The sequence below is a fragment of the Aquila chrysaetos genome, chromosome 3 (genome assembly GCF_900496995.4).
Source record: "Aquila chrysaetos chrysaetos chromosome 3, bAquChr1.4, whole genome shotgun sequence".
In the NCBI taxonomy this organism is placed as follows: Eukaryota; Metazoa; Chordata; class Aves; order Accipitriformes; family Accipitridae; genus Aquila; species Aquila chrysaetos.
Window position 1 is genome coordinate 22,699,526 of NC_044006.1, and position 20,308 is coordinate 22,719,833.

General features: G+C 40.1%; 1 protein-coding gene across 6 annotated transcripts in view; it reads left to right on the forward strand.

The window, feature by feature from the left end:
- Nucleotides 1-20,308, forward strand: part of LOC115339547 (myosin VIIA and Rab interacting protein) — a 236,801-nt gene that overhangs the window by 195,037 nt on the left and 21,456 nt on the right. For all 6 annotated transcript variants that reach the window (XM_030009692.1, XM_030009690.1, XM_030009691.1 and 3 more), the window contains 3 exons: nucleotides 2,466-2,643; nucleotides 6,872-7,521; nucleotides 14,815-15,054. In XM_030009692.1, coding sequence (XP_029865552.1) covers nucleotides 2,466-2,643; nucleotides 6,872-7,521; nucleotides 14,815-15,054 — 1,068 coding nt within the window. The remainder of the gene's footprint in view (nucleotides 1-2,465; nucleotides 2,644-6,871; nucleotides 7,522-14,814; nucleotides 15,055-20,308) is intronic.

Below are 20,308 nucleotides of genomic sequence, written 5' to 3' on the forward strand. Positions count from 1 at the left end.
GAAATGCTAGAAAAGTTGTCAAACCTACAGATTTTACATAAAAAGAAAAAGCATGTTACTTTATTATCTGAGCCCAGGTTATCATTAAACAGACTACTTAAGTTTTTCCTGATTTTTTTTTCTTCTCGTTACGATTCAGTTCTTTAAGTAATAAGGGAAAATAGATACTAGTGCTTAAACTGTAGGATATTCCTTCTTCTAGGTTCTTCAGAATCTCTTATCTCTCTGTGTTTGCCATATACGTGGAAAAAGAATGTGCCCGGAGGGAATATTTTTTGGTACTGTGAAAATAGTGACAGCCACAACAACTTGCTGCTTGCAGTACATAACAGCTTTAACACAAAGATATCAGAGGATAGAGCAGATATGAACTGGACCTAATTTATTTTAAGAAGGGGAAGTTCGGTAGTTCTTGCTTTACAGTGAAGTGAGCCACAGCACAGTTAAAACTTGTCATAGTTCAGGCTGCAAATTTGTGACCAAGTTGTTTATATTGTCCGTATATCCTGGTGGGATGAAATCAAAGTTAATGAGCAAATTCCTATAGCAAAACAATTTATGTACCTGTCTGTACTATGTTAAATTATTAATACTTTTACAGGGTTAAAGAGGGTTCAGATGATCTTGATCAGTTGAAGGTCTAGTTTGAGGTTTGAAACAGCATAAATATACACTTGAATATAGCTGGTTTGTGAAAGTGAAAGTGACTTACCTGAAAGATTCCCTATAATAAATTTATACAATACTATGAGCTTATTGTTGGTAGTTCACATCACTGAATTTGAAAGGAAACACTCCAGTGCATCACATTAGGACCTGTGTCTTTGCATGGACAGGATTAACCAAGTTATGCAGTCACTGCAGTTAGAGAAAATAATTCTAGGGCAATAATTCTGGCTTTTCCTCCAGAGTTCAGAAGCCAAACTAAACCCTGGTGCTTAGTTGTGTTTCTTTTTACCAAATCTGTTACAAAATCACACTGCTGAGCCAAGGATACAGGAAGATTTGCAGTTAATTATATCTTTTGGCAGGGTACACAGGTCCCACACAGGAGCATTTCAGATTGGAGGAGGTACAGCCAGAAAAGTGGTGTAAGTGTTGCTTTCAAGCCAGCAGGAGTCCCAGCAGTGTTTATGCTGTCCGGGGAATTGAAGGAACTTGAAAATAGCTGAAAGTCAAGTTATCCTTTTCCTCATCTGCACCAGTGCAAAGCAGAGCTCTGATGCAGGCAAAGACTGGCCCTTTTGAGATTAATAGTTTTAGTTAATTGTTTGTAATTTGAACATCAGTAAAAATGTACCAAGATTTGAGAGTGCCAACTTGGCCTGCTTAAGGAAGCTGAGCCACTTGAAAGCATACTTCTTGATGAAACTCTGGCATATACAGGCAGTCTTTTACTGACACTGTTATGAAGGCCAAGACAGAGGTTTTGAGTGGTAAAAAGTTATGGGGAAAAAGCTAATTGTCGTTTGAAAAAGTGATCTCTTGCCATTCAAGCTGCCTAAGCACATCTTGTCATCAAAAGCAAAGTTTATTAATTAAAAAAAAAAAAAAATGTGCTGCAGCAAAATAGCGTCAGCCAGATGTTAAAACTTGACTCGAGCTGCTGTAGCCTTGTTTCTAGAATTACGTATGTGATTTGATATGTAAGAGTGAGTTCTCCTGAGATCAGCAGGACACTGCCTGCTTTCACAGTTTTTTAAAACTGGCCAAATTTAAATGTGACTTCTGTAACTGACCCCAGTGCCTAAGTCAAAACTGAAATGTCTGATTTATTTATGTAGATCCAAAGGAAAGCGCCTTCCTCTCAGTAGTAGTCAGGGCTCGTTAACAATCACAACAGTATTTTACCTAATTTTGACTTGAAATGTGACCCTCCTTGAAATAAATAGATGTGTAACCATAGGCGATGTTGACTTCATTAGCAAGGTTGCATAAAACTGCCCAGCATATTGTGTGAATGTATGCCCTAGCAAACAAAAGAATTCTGTACTAAAATCAGTTGAGTTGCACATCTGTTTCTGGGGAACAGGCTGTTTGTTTGCTTTTATTTTATTTTATAATTTTTAATTTCTGCAAATAGTTACACCAGATAGCCTGTTAAGCCAACAATAGATCATCACATCTCACCACAATGGGATCTCTTTCTGGCTAGCTTGAGTCGAAGCAGTTAGATACCAGTCCTTACCAAGCACATTCCTGACAACTTCACCTTAATTATTTCTTTCCATCTGGTCTGTGGTAGTATAAACAATTTCCTGCCTCCTTGCATAGCATCAGAAATGCACGTAAATAAGCAATCTAGTGCTGAAACAGTTCTTTTGAACATATTCAGTTCCATTTCTGGATGCTAGCAGATCCCCCACTTCCATGGGTAACTGAATACTCACACTAATTACGGTAAAGAGTTTGATAATTAAGTATTTCTACTTTTAAATTATGCTCTTTGATTTTTATTCCCACAGAGGTCCCAGTCTGCATTCTCCCTGGCTAGTGAAGATGTGCCCAGTAAAGGACTAGACCCTGCATCATCTGTGACTGAAGCTCTTTGGAGGCAGCAAAAAGGACAATTCAGGAAACAGAAGGAACGCAAGCTCTCTGCGTTACCCAGCTGGAAAAGTGTGGACAGGCTAAATGAAACAAGTAAATATTTCTAGTACGAATATGATTCTTTTTTTTGGTTCTCACTCACATGTGGAATAAATACGACTTAAAGCATGGACCTTCTCTGGGAAATTTCTGCTGACCTTTGTGGTTGCAGGGGTCACATGTAAAAATGTCTATTTGGTGATGCTGAGTGTCATGATTTCATTGGGCTGTGTCTTTGCTTATCTTACCTTTTTTTTTTTTTCCCCCAATAAAAGATTCAAAATTTGGGCCTTTGGAGAATTGATTTTGGACTGTTGGAAACATTAGGCATCTAATTTGAATATGTTTCAGAGCTTCTAAGACACAAGAGCCCAAGGGCCCTGCTTTGTCACCTGGTTATCTGTCCTCCAGTTGAAGGAGTTTTCAGCTGCCCATAGTATCCCTTCTGTCGCACAAGTTAACTGTTCATGAGGTTATGTGGTGAACCAAACAGTGAAATAATTCACATTTAGGATTCCCTCTTGCACCTTTGTTTTCAACCCTGATGAATTCACCAATGCAGTGTTCTGTGCAGCCCTACTAATGGCTGCTTCCACACAAGTTTGAGGAAGCTGTATGATTAGGAACTACTCATAGTCTAGCAGTTTCCCTAGATCTGTCCTCTGTCTCCGTGCATTAGGTATGGATGTGCATATGGATGATAGATGGTGAGCAGCTTCTTAAGTCAGCCCCATGCCTGAATCAGCACCCTGGGATAGAATGCAATTCCCTGCTTACTTTAAGATGACATAAGTACAGGCTGTCATTGAAGAAGGTGGTTCATGCTTTTTTTTGGGCAGGGGGGGTCCCATTTCCACTGCTTCTCTGGTTCTGGCTGTAGTGTTCATGAGGTCACAAGAGTGTCACACCAGGCAACTGCTGCACAGAAGAGTTGGTTAGTTTTCACCCCCACAGTTGCACAAGGGAGGGCTGAACTGCTCACTGCAGCAGCAGCCCCTGGCTCCAGTTGACAGGGAACAGTAAAGCTAACCTATCTGCTGCTGTTGTCCTCCCACAGAGTCTGCTTGTTCCTGCTTCTTCTCTTGTAATAGCTGCAGAGCCCATCTGACCCCTGTAGCAAATTGGTTCATGAAGCTAAACAAGCAGAAAACTTCTCTTTTGTAGGGTGAGTTTACTGGTGCTGTAACTCCCACAGCTGGCTCACTAGGCACTGGCAAGCAGAAGCAGCCAAAATATGTGTTTAGGTGTAGCGGGAACCAGGGATGGGGGCTGCCCATCAATTCAATTTGTTAATCTGTAATACCAGTTGATAACCTGGGAGACTGAAAATTAGACAGTGTCAATATCCCTCCTCCCCCCAAAAAGAAAGTGACAGTAAAGTAGCACTAAAATCTGACTTAACTAAGTATGCATTATTTTGTGAAGCGTTCATTCAACCCCCTGTCAGAAGTGTTGTTCTCCTGGGCATTTTAGTGGAAGGTCTATTTTCAGTAAAGCAGTTAATTGGGTGCTTAAATTTAAGAACCCACTTCAATCCCATTGAATTCAACTGTTGAGCAATTTAGTACTTAACAATTGCTTAACCATAACAGAGTGACAAATTGACCCAGTTTCCTTTCAGGTGCTGTACTCAGAGGATTTGTTCTGCTTCTTTCATCTAAGAACCACATTTGTGATGAAATTGTGGTGTTTATTGAGCTTATAATAAATAGCCAATCGTGCTAATATGTGTAAATATGATCTCACCTATACAGTAGCAAGCAGCTCTGTATTAGGACACAGAAAATGAAAGAAATCTCAACCAAGAGTTTGGAGTGGTAACATCAGTGGGCTTTTTAGTCATGTAGCCAAAAAGCAGTTCACAGTTCATTTTGATTACAGTTTGCACTGGTTTAAATGATGACTCGAGCCAAATCATGAATTTGTGCTTTTTCCCCCTTTACCAATAGTTTCACAATGAGACTTCTTAAATCTGTTTTCATTTTCACGTGGATAAATTATAGCGTATACCCAAAGAATTGTGTGCAAAATCCATTCTTTCAAGTATAAGTGACTTTGTTTTGGAAAATCGAGATAGGAGCACTTGACATTACTTGAAGCTGGGATGAAACTGAGTCAGCTTTCTGAATATAAAATTCTCAGTGGCTTTCCTTTCCACCCTGCTTACCCTCTAAGATGTAATCAACTACTATCCTGTCCTTTCCTCAGTTAACTACGGATGTTTGACCAATTCTCATCTGTTGTTGCTAAACAAAATAAGGGGATATAGTTTGGCAGAGAAAAAAAGTATGTGGCTCTCCACTGCATTACCTTTCTGTAATGTGCTGAAGCTGAATTAAATTCCTGTTAGAGATTTATATCTTGCAGAGCTGTTTGCTTGTTTGAAGGAATAATGTTTTTAAGGAAAGGTCGTCTTTCTCTCAAGAGAATCCTATACTTAGATTAGTGGGCATAGTTGGAAAAAGTGAACAAGCAGAAGTTCCCTGTGCTTGATAGCTTGTATTCTTTTTTTCTCCAAAATCAGCTGTTACAACAGTCATTTGTTCTCTCTATAAACCTGACTTTAGTTATATCCTCAGCTGGTCACTGCTACAAGAAAATTATTACTGTTTTGATTTCTTTTTAAGCAGGAGTAAGAATGACTTCAGTGATGTATTTTCTCAAGTTCTCTGAATTGGCATGAAATTTAGGAAGTGAAAACAAGCCAAAAGGACTCAAATGAGTAACAAATACAAAACCTATTCTAAATCTTGCATAGCTGCTAAGTTTAATTACCATTTAATTATTGTTTCATTTTTGTGGGCTTGTTTTGTTGGTGGTAGTGCACCACAAACTTTTTTTTTTTTTTTTTTTTTAAACAAAGCACACCTTCTTACTGCATACTTAGGTTCTTTGTGAACAATTCCAGGGAAAAAGTCAAATTCTTGAGCTCTAAGTATTTCTAATCCTGTAACGCAAGATGCTTGAGTATTATCTACAACACGATCCAGATTTTAATTTGTCCATTTTTAAATAGTGATGTTCTGTTTACAGTTTTAGAAAACTAATAGTTTATAATAAGTATTTCTACAGTTTTCTGGAAATGGCAAATTTGAACCCATGGAAGAAATCCGTAAGACTGAAAAGCTCATTCAGTAGGCTGAGATTACTGTGTAAATCCATAGCATTATACATTTATTCAACTGCTCTGGGAGGTAGAGTCATCACACATTCACATTTCCCATGAAGGGACTTTCCAAGTTTGATTGGAAGTGGAATCTAAATGTAGAAGAAATGCAACTCTCTGAGTTACACAGCACTTTTTGACCATATTTGTGGCTTTTTTTTTTTCTGTCTGAATTGTAAAACATACTCTGAAAAAGTGCAAGAATACAAGAGCAGCAGTGCTTGGGTCAGACAAAAAGCTCATTTAGTCTAGGATACAACAGCAGCAGCAACAGTAACCATAAGCAAAAGCCTAGGATAGATTAGGAGAAAGCAAGTATTTTTCATGCTGCCTCTGAGTGGGCTCTGAATCTCCAGAACTTTCAGCTTAATGACTATCACAGCTAGAAGTGTTCTTCTGTATTTAGTAAACCTCAGTGGATTTCTTTTCCATGTCCATAGCCATCTCTGTTTTATCCCAGATTAATTTCTAGTGTCCATAACACCCTTAGGCAAGAAGTTCCACAGGTCTGGTACCCATTGTATCCCACTTCTTTCTTTGGTTTGTTTCAAACTTTGATTTCTCTAGTTTCACTTGATGTCCTCTAGTAGTTAGGTTGGAAGAGATTCCCCTATCTCTTTTAGCATGTATCCTCTCAGTCTTGTATCCTCCAGATGGCAGAGCTCTGCCTTACTTAATCATTCCTTCAATTGAACCTGTTTCAGAACCTGGTGCAACCTTTGTTGCTCTTCTCTGATCCTTTTTCCGTCTTTCCTTTTCAAGATGGGGGACCAGAACTGCACACAGAATCGAAGACATTGGCAAAACACAGGATTTATACATGTGTGTGTATGGATGTTCCCTCACCCTTTCCTAATAATTCTTTTAGAAGAAAGCTTAGGTCCAAGTACGCTCACATTTTAAATAGTCATTACCATGGCTTTAAGTGGTTGCTTCTGATTAAAAGGAGTGCAGCAGCATGGCTCACAACACAAGAGAGCTCATGTAGCAGCAGCACTTGCATTTGTTCATTAGTTTTGTTGAACCCTCCAATTTGTGGCCAGTGGATTGTAAACTGGCAAGTAAAATGAGCCTTTCACACTGTGATCAACAATTGTTCTTGTTTCGTTTTCATAGATCCACCTTCTGTTTTTCAAAGCACTGATGGAAACTGGGTAGCTTTGCAGAATGTCACTTTGCCTCGTCCCCGAATGCTCGCCAAACCAAAGAGTCAAGTATTCGAAGCTTTGGAGAATGAATCCAGCATTGTGTCTGCCTATGACGAAATGGGCTCAGACAGCGAGGATGACTATGACTGGAATGTGGCCTTGAACAAGCTGTGTCGGAAACCTCGGCAATTACCAGACAGTTTCTATTATACCAATTCCCAGTATGGTACTGAATGGGTTTATGGCAATGATCAGTACCAGGCAGTGACCTCCCCTTCCTCGGGGTTATACACCAATACTGAGACACTGTTCTCCGATTCGGAAACATCTTCGGTAAACAGTTCCCAGGAAGCTAAAGGACCTAGCAAACTTCTCTGGTTACAAAGCAGAACTCAAAGCGATATGCCCAGAATGGAAAAAACACATTTCCACGGAGAACTGGATGTGAATTTCAATCCACAGGCAACCAGCTTGGAGTATTCGGACAGCAGTGAGACTGAAGAAGTCCATTATGATTTAGAAAAGAGATCCAGAAAGTGGAGGAAGAACAAAGCGATCTCTGAAGAGTTACATGAAGAAAAAAATCACACAAAAGCCAACAAGATGAATTTAAGTCAGGTAATTGTGTTTGAGCTTACCAAATGCATTCTCAAAAAGAGCTCGGCTAAACTAATTAAGCTATGTGGGCAATAACATGTGAATAGTGAGTGGGAGGTGGAGTGTTCTTGCAAGCTTTATCTTCCTCATGCCTCCTAACTGAGAAGAAACAAAGGTAAAGTGTTACGTATACCATGAACAGGCTTTGCCTCTTTCTCAAATATGCCACTTCCATCTGATCAATGACATTGCTAATGCTGTAAAATACAGTGCTCTTAAAAAAAAAAAAAAAAAAGGTCAGGATTTGCCAACAGCTAACAAATATTGACTAATCACCTGTTTTGTTGCGTTGGGGTTTTTTTTAACTCCTTTGTTCTTAGAATAAGAAATAACTCATATGCCTGGGAATCTTCTGTGTGCTGTTTGCAGTTGTTCTGGTAAGGGATAAAGCTAATGAGCAGCAGAAATTCAGAAAGGCCTTTTTTTGAAATATGGTCCAAGTGATGTCTGCTGTTAATTGGTCAAGTGATTACGAGTTCTGATGTGTTAGGGTGAGTGTTTGCAAACTACTTCCATTTAAATAATTTGTCAATTGATTAAAAAAAAACTGGGAAAAACTGATCATACAACTTGAAGACAGCAAAGTACTCCTCAAACATTTCTTTTAAACAACAAGTGTGGGATAACCAGAAAGCCAAGAAGTCTTCTCTGTTTGGAGTTTGTCCAGGCCTGGGACTGTTATTATGTAAGGGATCTGGTTGTCCCACAGAACTTTTTTAGCAGTACAAGCACACTTCTAACTCTAATTACCCAGCTGGAGGAGGAGAATATTGACCCCTCAACCAGTTCCATTTCCCTCATCCTACTCCTTTTAAATCCTGGAGCTGCATCACGGCTGCAGCAGAGTAATGGTAAGCCTGAAGCAAGGAGCTAAGTGCTGTCTTCTCCCTGTGCCTCTGACTACAAGCAACCCGATCCAGTCTTTATATCTCTCTGTTGTGCTCAAAATGCAAGGCTTGGGATTCTAACCCACCGTCCCCCTTCATTTTACCCTTTAGGCTAAAAGAGACTGTTCCTGCTCTCCTGCTCCCTCAGCCACAGTGGGGCAGGCAGAGGCACACTGCCTCCAGATCATGCTACTGTTTTCAAAGCAATGAAATTCTCACTAGGAAGTTTATGTAGGGGGGGGGGGGGGGGGGCAGGGAGGGGTTGTTGTATACATTTAATTTGTGTTTGGGCACACACACACACCCTGGTGGCTGATTTGACAGCTGGTGCCCACATTCGGAGAACTCTTACTCCAGCCTCCGGTACACAAGCACTGCTGGGAGCAGGAATGGACTGGCAACTACAATTTATAGCAAGGATGTTGCACGGTTGAACAATTCTAGGAAGCAATTAAAATGATCATGAGCATAAGGAATATGATTTGCAGTATGAAAATAAATTAGCCAGATGTCATTTATATTGCTCAGAAAAATGAGATTAAAGGGATGTCAGGGTTTCATATAATCCCCAAAGTAATGTATTGATCTTGGTAAAATGATGGAGGCTGCAGCAGAGCGAGCCCTGCATGTGAACAGTTTGTACAAAATGATAGTGTAGCTGTGTGAAGAACTGCAGACAGCGTAAACTTAAGGAAGCTTCATTGTGGGGTCTTAAACCAGGCACAGATCTTCCATGCTGAGATTATATAGAATTTGCAGAAACCATACAAAATGCTCTTCTAAGCCATGTTGCATCTAGACATTAGACACCGAGCAACTGATTGTATGTAAATTGCAGGGAAGAAATGTACTTTTCCCATACTATACTGCATTGCAATAACAACTTTATTTTACTGCATTGTAATAATAAGATGATAATTTCTTAACCATTATGTTTTCATTAGAGTTGTAGAACAGGATTTCAGTTTAGAAGTCTAAAAGTTGGCTTTCCTTTTCTAATTTTCAAATAGTGAAGGTTGCTTTCTTGTTTGTTGCTCTCCGAGACTCACAGTGAGATGAAAACGGGCCCTTTCCTCTCTCCCTGCTCCAAGTCTAGAGAATTGTAAGCAGTTACATTCTGGAACAACTGTGGTCATTTCATAACTCACAACTGAATTTCTATTTAAAATTAGGGTTTTTTAAATCAAGATCCAGTACCTAGATGCTGTGGCTTTTTTTTTTTTTTAAATGTATTTTAGACTCAACACTGGAATGCTGACTTTGTGAGTGAGAGACTATTCATTGTATAAAGTCTGGAGCGACTTAAAAAGGGAAACCTGAGAACGGATATCAGGATATACTGTATTTGGGGAAGGGGTTTTGCCACTGAATGATAGGTAAAAGAACAACCTGCTTTACTGGATTGCCTGTAGAGATGCTGTAAACGCAGTCATGAAGCAAGTACATGAAGCAAAACATGAAAACTGTCCTGATAAAACCAAGGTCCAACTGTAAGAAATTTCTGATAACGTGATTGCTTATGTACTACAGAAGACTTCTACTCCTGTGGGAACTGAACTGGGAAGTGCAACCTTGCTTTTAATGATAATTATTTTTCAAATTGTAACTTTTTACAAGAAATTGCCACTCAAACCACCAATCTCTGTCTGCTTTCATTATTAATAATTGATTTTATTAGTAATAATAATATTGACATATTGGCTTTCATTATCTTTTTGAGAGGAGATGTTGCTTAGTGTAGCTGCAATTCTTACATTTCTGATGGAAAGTGGAGTGGCTTAATTGCTTCAAGTGAAGGAAGTGCCCTCATTAGGAGTTTCCTTCATTGATCAGGAGACTCCACCTGTTAATTACAGCCCCACTGCCCTGCAACCAGGTAAGGTGAGCGCTGTCGGACTGCCAGTCCCCACGGGATGGCGCTTGGGATATATTTATTGAAAACAGCTGCCCTGAAATTACACCCACTCTTGCTGAGAAACTGTCTGCAAACCTCACAATTTATGTCTTCTCCTCCAAATTGTAGTTTCCGATTTTTGGTTTCCTATAGGAATGGAGCTTTCTCTCAAGAGTTTATAGTATAACATGGATTTGGTTCTGGAGCCTCCAAGCCAGTACTTTGCTTGCTCACTTGCTTTATTTCGGGGTATTTTTTTGGTTTGCTAGGATTACATTGAGTTATCAGCCATTTGCATGCAAGGATTTTTGGACAGTGTGTATGAGGAGAGGTGTATTTCCTAGTTCATTGTCCGCTAAAGGACTTATGCTTGCATAGAAACACTTTATTTTCTTTTAGTGAGACTGGGTTTGTGGCTGTGTTAGTCTGCCAGGCCCTCACTGAAGCTCTGTTTTCAGGTAAAGCAGTAGCCCTTTATTCTTGTTTGCAGATGTTAGTATTATACGTTGCTGATAGATGCAAATGGGAATTTACACAATTATTTACATGAACACAAATATGTCGTTGAAATTACCAGATAGAGCCAAAGTGTGAACAGTAAAGAGCAATGAAGTTTAAGATAGCATCTATTAAATAAATAATAATAGTACCCTTCAATGTATTTATTATTTTTTATTGCTGTCCTGGCTTCTAATACATTTTTTTAATTTGTTAATCCATGAAAGAGGTATCATCTCCTCACAAATAGTTCACTGTCACCATCTGAAAAGCTCAACAGACAAGCCAAGAAGCCTACCAGTAACAGAAACCACAAGGTGTAGCTTTATAGGATATCATTATCTCTGCACGTAAGCAGGAACTAACAGCTCTTGCAAATGTAAATACTCCACCTGCTCACTGTAAGGAAGTTGGAAAGCAGAAGGGTTTTAGGCATACCTAAATCCAGCTGTAATAAAATCAATACCCTCAAGGTGAGTCCTCCCCCAAGAAACAATGTGTACTCATAACACAAATTTAGCTAATGTGGAATAAAACCCTAGGGATGCCAAGGCAGCTCATGACTTTCTCCTGTGCTGGCAAATGTAGCAAAAAGCTCTTTAAGTTTCCCAGCCAATGAGTTAGGAAAATTCTTTTATATTTGTTAAAGCAAAAGGTAGAATCGGGAATGGTTCGGTAACGGTGTGATGTGTGGCTAAGGTAAGAATTGCAGCTTGCTGCTGCCAAAGAAGGAACACCTCCTTCCTGTCTGCCTTCCTGCCTTCCCTCCGCCTGCCTCCAGCATGGTGCAATATCTCTCCCTTGTCAGCTCTAGCACACACTTGGACCCCTTTGCCAAGCCTACACAACTCATTACAACCTAACAAAGGTCAGGAAGGTGTGGGATGACGCTTTCAACAGCACTAGGTTGTTACATTAGCTCCCCTTGTTTCATAAAACTACGTCCTCAGTCTTCTATCCTGCTGAAGCTGTGCAACTTAGCAATATTGTCCTGCCATGCCTTCCTCCAAAATACATGGGAAGTCAGCTGCAGGGCTCTACAGGATTTCACTGAGCTTTGGATAGAGGCAGTAGAGATCAACCTAAAAGGTGCTGCCACGTGTGATCCTAGGAAGACTGGTATTTTTTCAGGATCAAGAGGAGTTGTGATTCTGCTGTTGTCAGTATGGATTCTTTAAATTAACTGGTGGTGCCTTCCAAGGGTGTATATGGGTATTGCTACTCCAATATAGCTGCTAAACAGTTAAAGCTAAGCAGGTCTATGTAAGAAGCTCCCAGAAGAATCATGCATGTCTCCCTGCATGATGAAGTCTGTCAGTACTTCGCAGTACAGCAGTAAGGTGGAAATGTGGGAAAACCTGCCCCTCTGGACTGCCAGCCTCCCTCACTGCTCCACTAGATGTTATACATGTATTTGTCAGCTCATTTAAATGAGAATAGCAAACTTTTGTCTTCACAAGCTTGATCTGCTCAAATGTCTGCATAGAATGGGATTTTCTTCTCTTCCTTCCAGAGTCATCTCCAAAGTAAACTGTACTCTTCCTGCCTAGACACTGCTAGAGGAAGCCCACACACCCAGTGCAGAGCTGTCAGAGCTCACGAGCAAGTCTTGTAATCCTAAACCACATGTTTTGGTAGAGGAGAGTAGGTTTTTGGAGGTACCTATTAAATAAATGGAGGTAACTCAAGTAAAGAGGGATTCTAGTAATTAGCTTAGACTAGATACCTAACTGTAAATTGCTCAAGTGTAATGAGACGTATCTCCACTAAACTGTGTTCTCCTAAAATACAAGTGCACAGTTTAGCCATGCTTTCTATCCTGTAAATCCCGTAAATTATGATTGTTTCTCCCCTGGGTACAAATTCATGAACTGATTGATTCAGCAACAACTTTCAGATTTTTTTGTAGTAGCTTAGCAATATGTGAGTATTTTTCATTAGCAGATTGTTGGCTGAGGGTTGTAACAAGTTGTTGTATGACATGCAAGATACATCTGAAAAAAAATCTCTTCTTAGAATTTGAGGAAGCACCATTACGATAAATACAGATTTCTAATTAAAAAGGTGAAATGACACCAGTCTTCTACATGTATGTAAAAGCATATCATAATATATTCTAAAACTAAAGTGGAAACACACTGATCTGAAATCTTGTTCTTGATCTTATTCAGAACAGCTTCGAAGTTCATTTGGCAGAAAAGGCTTTTTATTCTGCAAAAACTGATTGTTTGGGAAAAGAATAAATTTCAACATGAGCCAATCATTCCCCTTCTATTGTAGCTAGTCATGTTCTTTCAAATCCTGATTTTCTAAAAGGGCCTTCTGCATCTTGAAGGTGAGCTATAAAGCAATAATTTAGTTGTGTAACTGATTCAGATAACTGCAGACAAAAATTGTCCAGAAAGCTGTGAAAGTGCTAGACACTACCACATGGTTTACTGTATGAGAGATGAGTACTGACATTACAAACACGATGTGTCAATCCATTAAGAGCAGTTTGGCAGGTAGGGTTTGTGAGGGAGCTGACGGAGTTAACGTGTGAGAACGGGAGGTAATTGGTCCATCCATAAATCTGCTGCCGTGGCTGCATAGAGAGTAGCTGTGCAAAGCAAATCTCCTGTTTATGTATTTCTGAATGAATGGTAGAGAGGACACAGCTTTTAGTCTCTCCAGCAGTGTCTGGTGCTGTCACAGTAGGAGACCGTAAGGCAAATAAGAATAATTTCCTATCTGAGAATTGCTCCAAGTCATCCTCTTAGACCCGCTGAGATGTGCCTACCACTTCTGGTCCCAGGCTGCGTTCTTCATAGCCTCCTTCTGGGTGGTTTTGTCATGATTATGCTCCGTTTCAAAGAATTCATCCCTTTTAAAACCACCTAATTCCACCTTACTTTATGGACTTGACTGAAGCACTAAACGAAGTGTCTAATGATTCAAAACTTTCTCTTAGCAGTCAGCAGGGAGAGAAGAACATTTCCAGAAGGCAGTTAATGCTCTAGGTGGAGCAGGTTGCTCTGGGAGATGCCTGTCTCTCTCCATGGACTGTAGTGGACATCAGGGGAAATTGGGTCCTAATCAGATAGCACAGATCCAGAAAATGAATTGGTATGTATCTGGATGTTAGTTTTTGGAACAACCATGAGATATTTTCAGATTTCCTGCAAGGGCTGACAAAAATATCCCCCTTTCCACATCAGTAAATGTTGGGCAGACACCCTGCTAAATAGAGTTGCAAAAAGATTTTGCTTTTCTTCTGTTCAGCTTCCAAAGTGAGGGTCTTGTGGTTGAGTCTGTAACACCCACTGTACTTAACTGAGCCTCTGAGTACTTCCCACCTTTAAGGATCCACGAGTAAGAAAAGAAGGTGCTCCTAAAGATTGAACTTGTTCCAAGGAGGTTGGCTCTTGGAAAATAATCATCGCTGTAGAGGATCCACCTATGTAAATAATCACTAGGAAAGCTGAAAATCTTAAGCACCATCATGTAATGAAAGAGAGGTTTTGCAAAACTTGTTTCCAGTATTCTTAAAGAAAAACACAGATAACGCTCAAGACCAAGCAGTCAGGGAACTCGAGCGCAACTTTCAACTAAAAGCTGTACACAACTGCCAGGTCACAAGTTATTTATTCCCACACTTTCTTTATCTGCACCGTGCCTGAGAGTGATGGCAGTGCAGTGCTGGGAATGGGAAATGCCATTTAGGCATATTTTATTAGTTGCACACAGATACATAGTGATTTTGATAGTTCCGTTTTGCATAATATAAAAGTAAGCAGGAATGATAAATGTAATCCAAAAAGTGTGGGTTTACTGGCATTCCTCTGTAAAGGCATGGTATTTTTTTATCAGCACACTTAGTGTGCTTTCTTTCTAGCTTCCCTGCAGAGTGATCATACCTATACTTTTCTAGGAAGCTGTTTGTTTTTCTTTCTGTGCCTATACACTAATGGTACCATTCTTCTAATTTCTTTGTAGGATTTTGATGAGTTATCAGAAACAGATATAAGCAGTGAGGATCAGCGTCATAATATCAAGCCCGACCTTATGGAGGAGGAGCTTAAATCCAGGTTATTTCAGCTTGCTGCTAAAATGAGTGACAAGGAGACATCTTCTGGTGAAGAACAAGAGTCAGAACCTAGAACAGAACCTGAGAACCAGAAGGAGAGTTTATCCTCAGAGGAAAATGGCAGAAGTATTCAGGAAGAGCTAAAGAAGGTAAGTGGTCGTTGTAGAGGAGTGGGGACAGTACTGTAAAAGTTAGAATCCAGAAAGAGAAACTTGTGGTTAGAAAATTAAACATAGCTGCTTAAAAAAACCCTGCGGTCCTTTACACTGGGTCTGAGCCTGCAACCCTTGTGCCGTTAAAACTTCAGTTAAGGTGTGTGTTCCTCCCTGTGAGCCTACAGCATCAGTTCAAAGCAGTGAACTTAGCTTGTGTAATAACCTGTTAAGTGACTGATACTAATGGAATTATGTCAGTTTATACTGACTGAGAATTGGCTTACATGTTTTTATTTAAAAATATATCCAGTTTTCCTTTTTTCTTCCTTGCTAACCATCTGGTTTAAGTGGTTTTTTCCATCCTTTTATTCGCTCCTCTCTTTTTAGTATCATGTAGTTCATTCTGATGTCAAAGATTGTTCTTCTTCCTCTCTGTTGGAATATTTTGTGGTTCTTTAAAGCTCTCCAACCCTGTTATTCTGTCAGCTAATAGGCCTCTGTGAGTAGAAACATATTCCAGTGAAACTGAAATCCAGTGTCAGTTCTGATAACGTATGAGATCTTCCGTTTGCACCATTTCACCCTTGCAATGAGAGACCCGATTTCAGTGTCACTCCACAGGACTTGCCACCTGCTCTCTTCCCTTTCTGCCTCTGAATTTCTCTTCAGATCATGTGGTGTGCTTGAATTTGGTGCTGTAGAAGCCCAGCACTGCCCCTTGCCAGTCAAGCAATCTTATCCCTTAGATCCACTTAGGCTTGTTCTTGCCTGCTGTGTGTCTTGACTCACCTCTTAAGGTCTTGGCTGCACAGCAGCTCAGCTTTGACAGGGGGTGTGGACAGCTTTCTAAAGGAAATCTGTTCTTCATCATTTGAAAGGTGTTCTGCTCAAATTACATAAAGAACTAATATGCTGGAAGGTGAAAGCAGGATCTAGTGACCCAGGTGGACAATAGAGACACTGTCCAAGTGTGCAGGAATGGTGTCGGCAAACCCAATGCCCACCTGGAGTTGAATCTGGCGAGGGACACGAAGGGAAATAAGAAAGGCTTCTACAGGTATATCAGCAGCAAAAGGCAGATGAGGGAAAGGGGCTCACTACTGCAGTGACCTGGTGACACAGAACATGGGAAAAGCTAAGTTACACGCCATTGTTTTCACCTCAGTTTACAGGTAAGATTTTCCCTCAGGAATGCCAGACCCCTGAGACCTTTGGGAAAGTCTGGAGCAGTGGAGACTTACCCTTGGTAGAGGAGGATTGGGTTAGCAAATATTTCAACAAACGGGACATACAGACGTACATGGCAACCGATGGGGACATGCTCACAAGAGCTGAGGGAACAGGCCTATGTCATTATGAGGCCACTGTCATTCATCTTTGAAAGATCATGGTAATCTGAGGCATTCAGAGCACTGAATATTGTTTATTTTGACTTTAACGAGGCTTTCAACACTGTCTCACATAACATCCTCACAGACAAACTGGGCAAGTAAGGACTGGATCAGTAGGCAGTGAGGTGGATTGAAATTTGCCTGAATTGCTGGGCTGAAAGGGTTGCGATCAGAGGCTCAAAATCCAGCTGGAGGCCAGTCACTAGTGATGTACCCAGTGGTCAGTACTGGGACCAGTACTGTTTAACATCTTCACTTTTGGCAGAGACAGTGAGACAGAGCGTACCTGAAATTTGGAGAAGCAGTTGATGCATGAGATGGTTCTGTTGTTATTCAGAGGATCTTGACAGGCTGGAGAAATGGGCCAACAGAACCTCATTAAGTTCAACGAAGGGAAATGCAAAGTCCTCCACCTGGGAAGCAATTATCCCATGCACTCATAGACGCTGGAGGCCATCTGGCTGGGAGACAGCTTGGCAGAAAAGGACATAGGGGTCCTGGTAGACACCAAGTTGAACATAAGCCAACAATGTGCACTTACAGAAAAGAAGGTCACCAGCATCCAGCAGACAGAGGGATGTGATTATTCCCCTCTATTCAATACTGGTGAGGCCACTTCTGGAGTGCTGTGTCCTGTTCTGGGCTCCCCAGTATAAGGGACACATGGACATGCTGAAGTGAGTCCAGTGAAGGGCCATAGAGATTATTAAAAGGTTGGGGCATCTATCATATGAGGAGAGGCTGAGAGAGCTGGAATTGTCTAGCCTAGAGAAGAGAAGGCTCAGGGAGGATCTCTTCAATGTGTATAAATACCTGGGGGGTGGAGGGGCAGTGTTGAGGTGGGAAATAAAGAAGTGGGAATCAGACTTTTCTAACTTGTGCCCAGTGACAGGACAAGAAGCAGTGGACACACAAATGGAAATACAAGAAATGCCATCTAAACATAAAAAGCTTTTTCACTGTGAGGGTGGTCAGATGCTGGAATAGGATTCCCAGAGAGATTGTAGAGTCTATGTCCTTGGAGATAATCAAAATTTGACTGGACACAGCCCGGGGCAACCTGATCTAGTTGACTCTGCTTTGAGCAGAAGGGTTGGACTAGGCGATCTCCAGAGGTGCTTTCCAAACTTAAGTATTCTGTGACTCTCTGATTCTGAGATATTTAGCCATGGACTACGCAGCAGTGTAAGTACCTTCATCATCATGTATGCAAACACCTCCATGATGTACACACAACCTTTCTAAGGAAATCAAATAAAAACTTTTATCACCAGTGCTTGTTAGCAGCATTCAATTTAGCTTGTCTTTGGTTTACAAAGACAAACCAGCAATATCAAATTATTCAACAGGACATATAGGCTAGCTAGGGTATAACATGATGCAATTAAAGTCTAGAATTAAAGGCTGTGAATAGGACTTTCTGAAATGCTCCTGTATGGTGAACTGAGCACAGAAAATGGCAAATGTATGTTTTGTGGTGTACTTACTAATCTGCATGCATCTACAAAGTAATATTAGTTGGTTTTTCTTCCTCTAATTTTATTATTTCTTTAACATTTGTATGTCAGTTATTTAAACTAAAGCAAATATTAATATTTTTTTCCTCAGTAAAATTTCCTTAAGTTTAAAAAAATAAGAGACATACCATGTTCATCAAAAAGGGAATGCTTGGAGTTCCTAATTCTTTACTGGTTTTGGGTGAGAAAAAAGTCTTAGTCATTCATGGTCGCAGTATATATTCTTTCTGTCTATAATAAAGAAACCAAAATATCCCGCTACTATTCATGGTCATGACTTCAGCAGAATTGATAGCAGAACTTGTCCCAGCTGTAGAGAAACAAGCAGGCTGCCTTCATTCTTATTCTTGACAGTTGTCCTTAAAGGTGATTTAAAATCTTCTGACACGTGCCTTCTCTTTGGAAGGGTGGCTGACCAACATCTTACAAGGAAATACTGAAGATGACAGTGTATAATACCAGTTGTGGCTATGGTAACCTAAAATACGAAAACATAGCTAAACTCATAAAACATGCAATAACTTTAAGATGAGTAGATGGCAGGTCTCAATGGAGGCAAGCATAGAGAACATGTTTTCAGGGAACCAGTAATTTTAGATGCCTTAAAAGCCAGATGTCCCAATATGCTCTCTTTAAGAAGCCTGATTTTTGGAGAATGCCTATGTAGGGAATTACAGATCTTTCAGATTGGCCCTTAACATTCTTGGCCAGAGACCCAGACTTCTGACCTGGGCATCAAGTTTCAAATTAGGTATACAGAAGCACTAATTCTGGGCCATTAAAATGAGAGCTCGAGTGCCTACAATCTGCTTTGAGCTCCTGAACACAAATTAAATACTGTATTTTAGCCATCTTGCTCATATTTTAGCCTTGCTGCTTGTCTTTGTTAGCCTTTACTCTTCTATTCTCACAACTTTATTCTGGAACGCATTAGCAACCTTAAATCACAGAGAATTTCTAGTTACAGTACGCCTGACCATAGAATAAGATTTCAAAAAACACATATTGTTTATTGAATCACTGGAAATTAAGTACCTGGTGCTCATGAAAGTCTGGCTTTCACATGACTGCACCTTTAAAAGTCTGGACTTCTGTTTTTAATGGAAGCTGGGAATCTCATATAATGACATGTGGAGCTGATGCTTTAAAAAGGGTATTTAGTATGTTAAGATCTGAAGCAATGGGAAGAATTGGCACATCCTGAGTGGGGAGTTAGCTGAAGCTGGGCATTTACAGGTTCTCATTTCTCACTTCAGATGGAGCTTTTGAGTTTTATGTTTGCCTTTAAGATATAAGTTTGAAAATGCTGACCTTTGAGTTAATTATTTAGTTCATGTGGGATACTTGAGGCTTTAGGTGGGTATTAATTAACACAGTTTAATTTTATGCCTTAGACTTAAATCTGCTTAGACCTTCACACAATCATTTTCAATATTTCGAAGTTTGTGATTGCCTAAAACGGTCTTGTGGAGATTCACAGCTCTCTACAACAAACATAATCCTGCAGCAGACTTGTTTTTATAGGTAACATTTTGTGCTTATAAGCTACAGAAGTAGCTTATGGTCTTTCATAGGAAAGATATGGTATGCAGACCCCTGAAAAGCCTGCTTGTCTCAGTTGTGCAATGAAAGTCCATGGAGTCCTTTATGCTCACGGTAGAGTTAGCCTTCAGCCCCTCTAGATCTCAGGTGTGAACAAACCAAAAATCGCATTGTGCAACTGTTGTGTTTGTGAAGCATCTTGTACTAGCACAGTGATTTGCATGGTTCTTTCTGCCTTGCTCTTTTTTTTTGTTTTTGTTTTGTTGTTGGTTGGTTTGGGGTTTTTTTGCTTCACCCCCCCAAACCCTAATCAAATACCTAAAGAAAAAAGCAAAATGTAAATCCCCTTGGAAGTATCTTAATGATATTGATCCTGAGAGTGGCAGGCATGATAAATGGGATGTATATTTAGTTCTTGCTCTCTTCTATCCTCTCTCTTTCTCTTTTAATGCTTTCATGAAGGTCGTACCTATGTTTCATGGTATACCCCAGAACTACATTCTAGAAGGCAATTTTAGCAGTGCCTAATGCAGACTGCATTTTGATTGCAGTTATCACTGTGACCGCTTGATCAGAAACTAGAGAGATACTGGTTTTTGTTGTTTTTTGTTGAGTTTCTCTCCCCTTTGCATTACCTTGATGCAACGTGCTCTGTGCCTGAGAAATTTCTTTTAATCCCTTTATGCATTTACTTCTGCTCAGAGAATCTTACAACCAAGGCTTAGTACCTTTCTTTAAATCCTGCTGTTTCCGACACTCGTACGTGACTAGGCACACAATAGCTCTTTTCTGAATGAC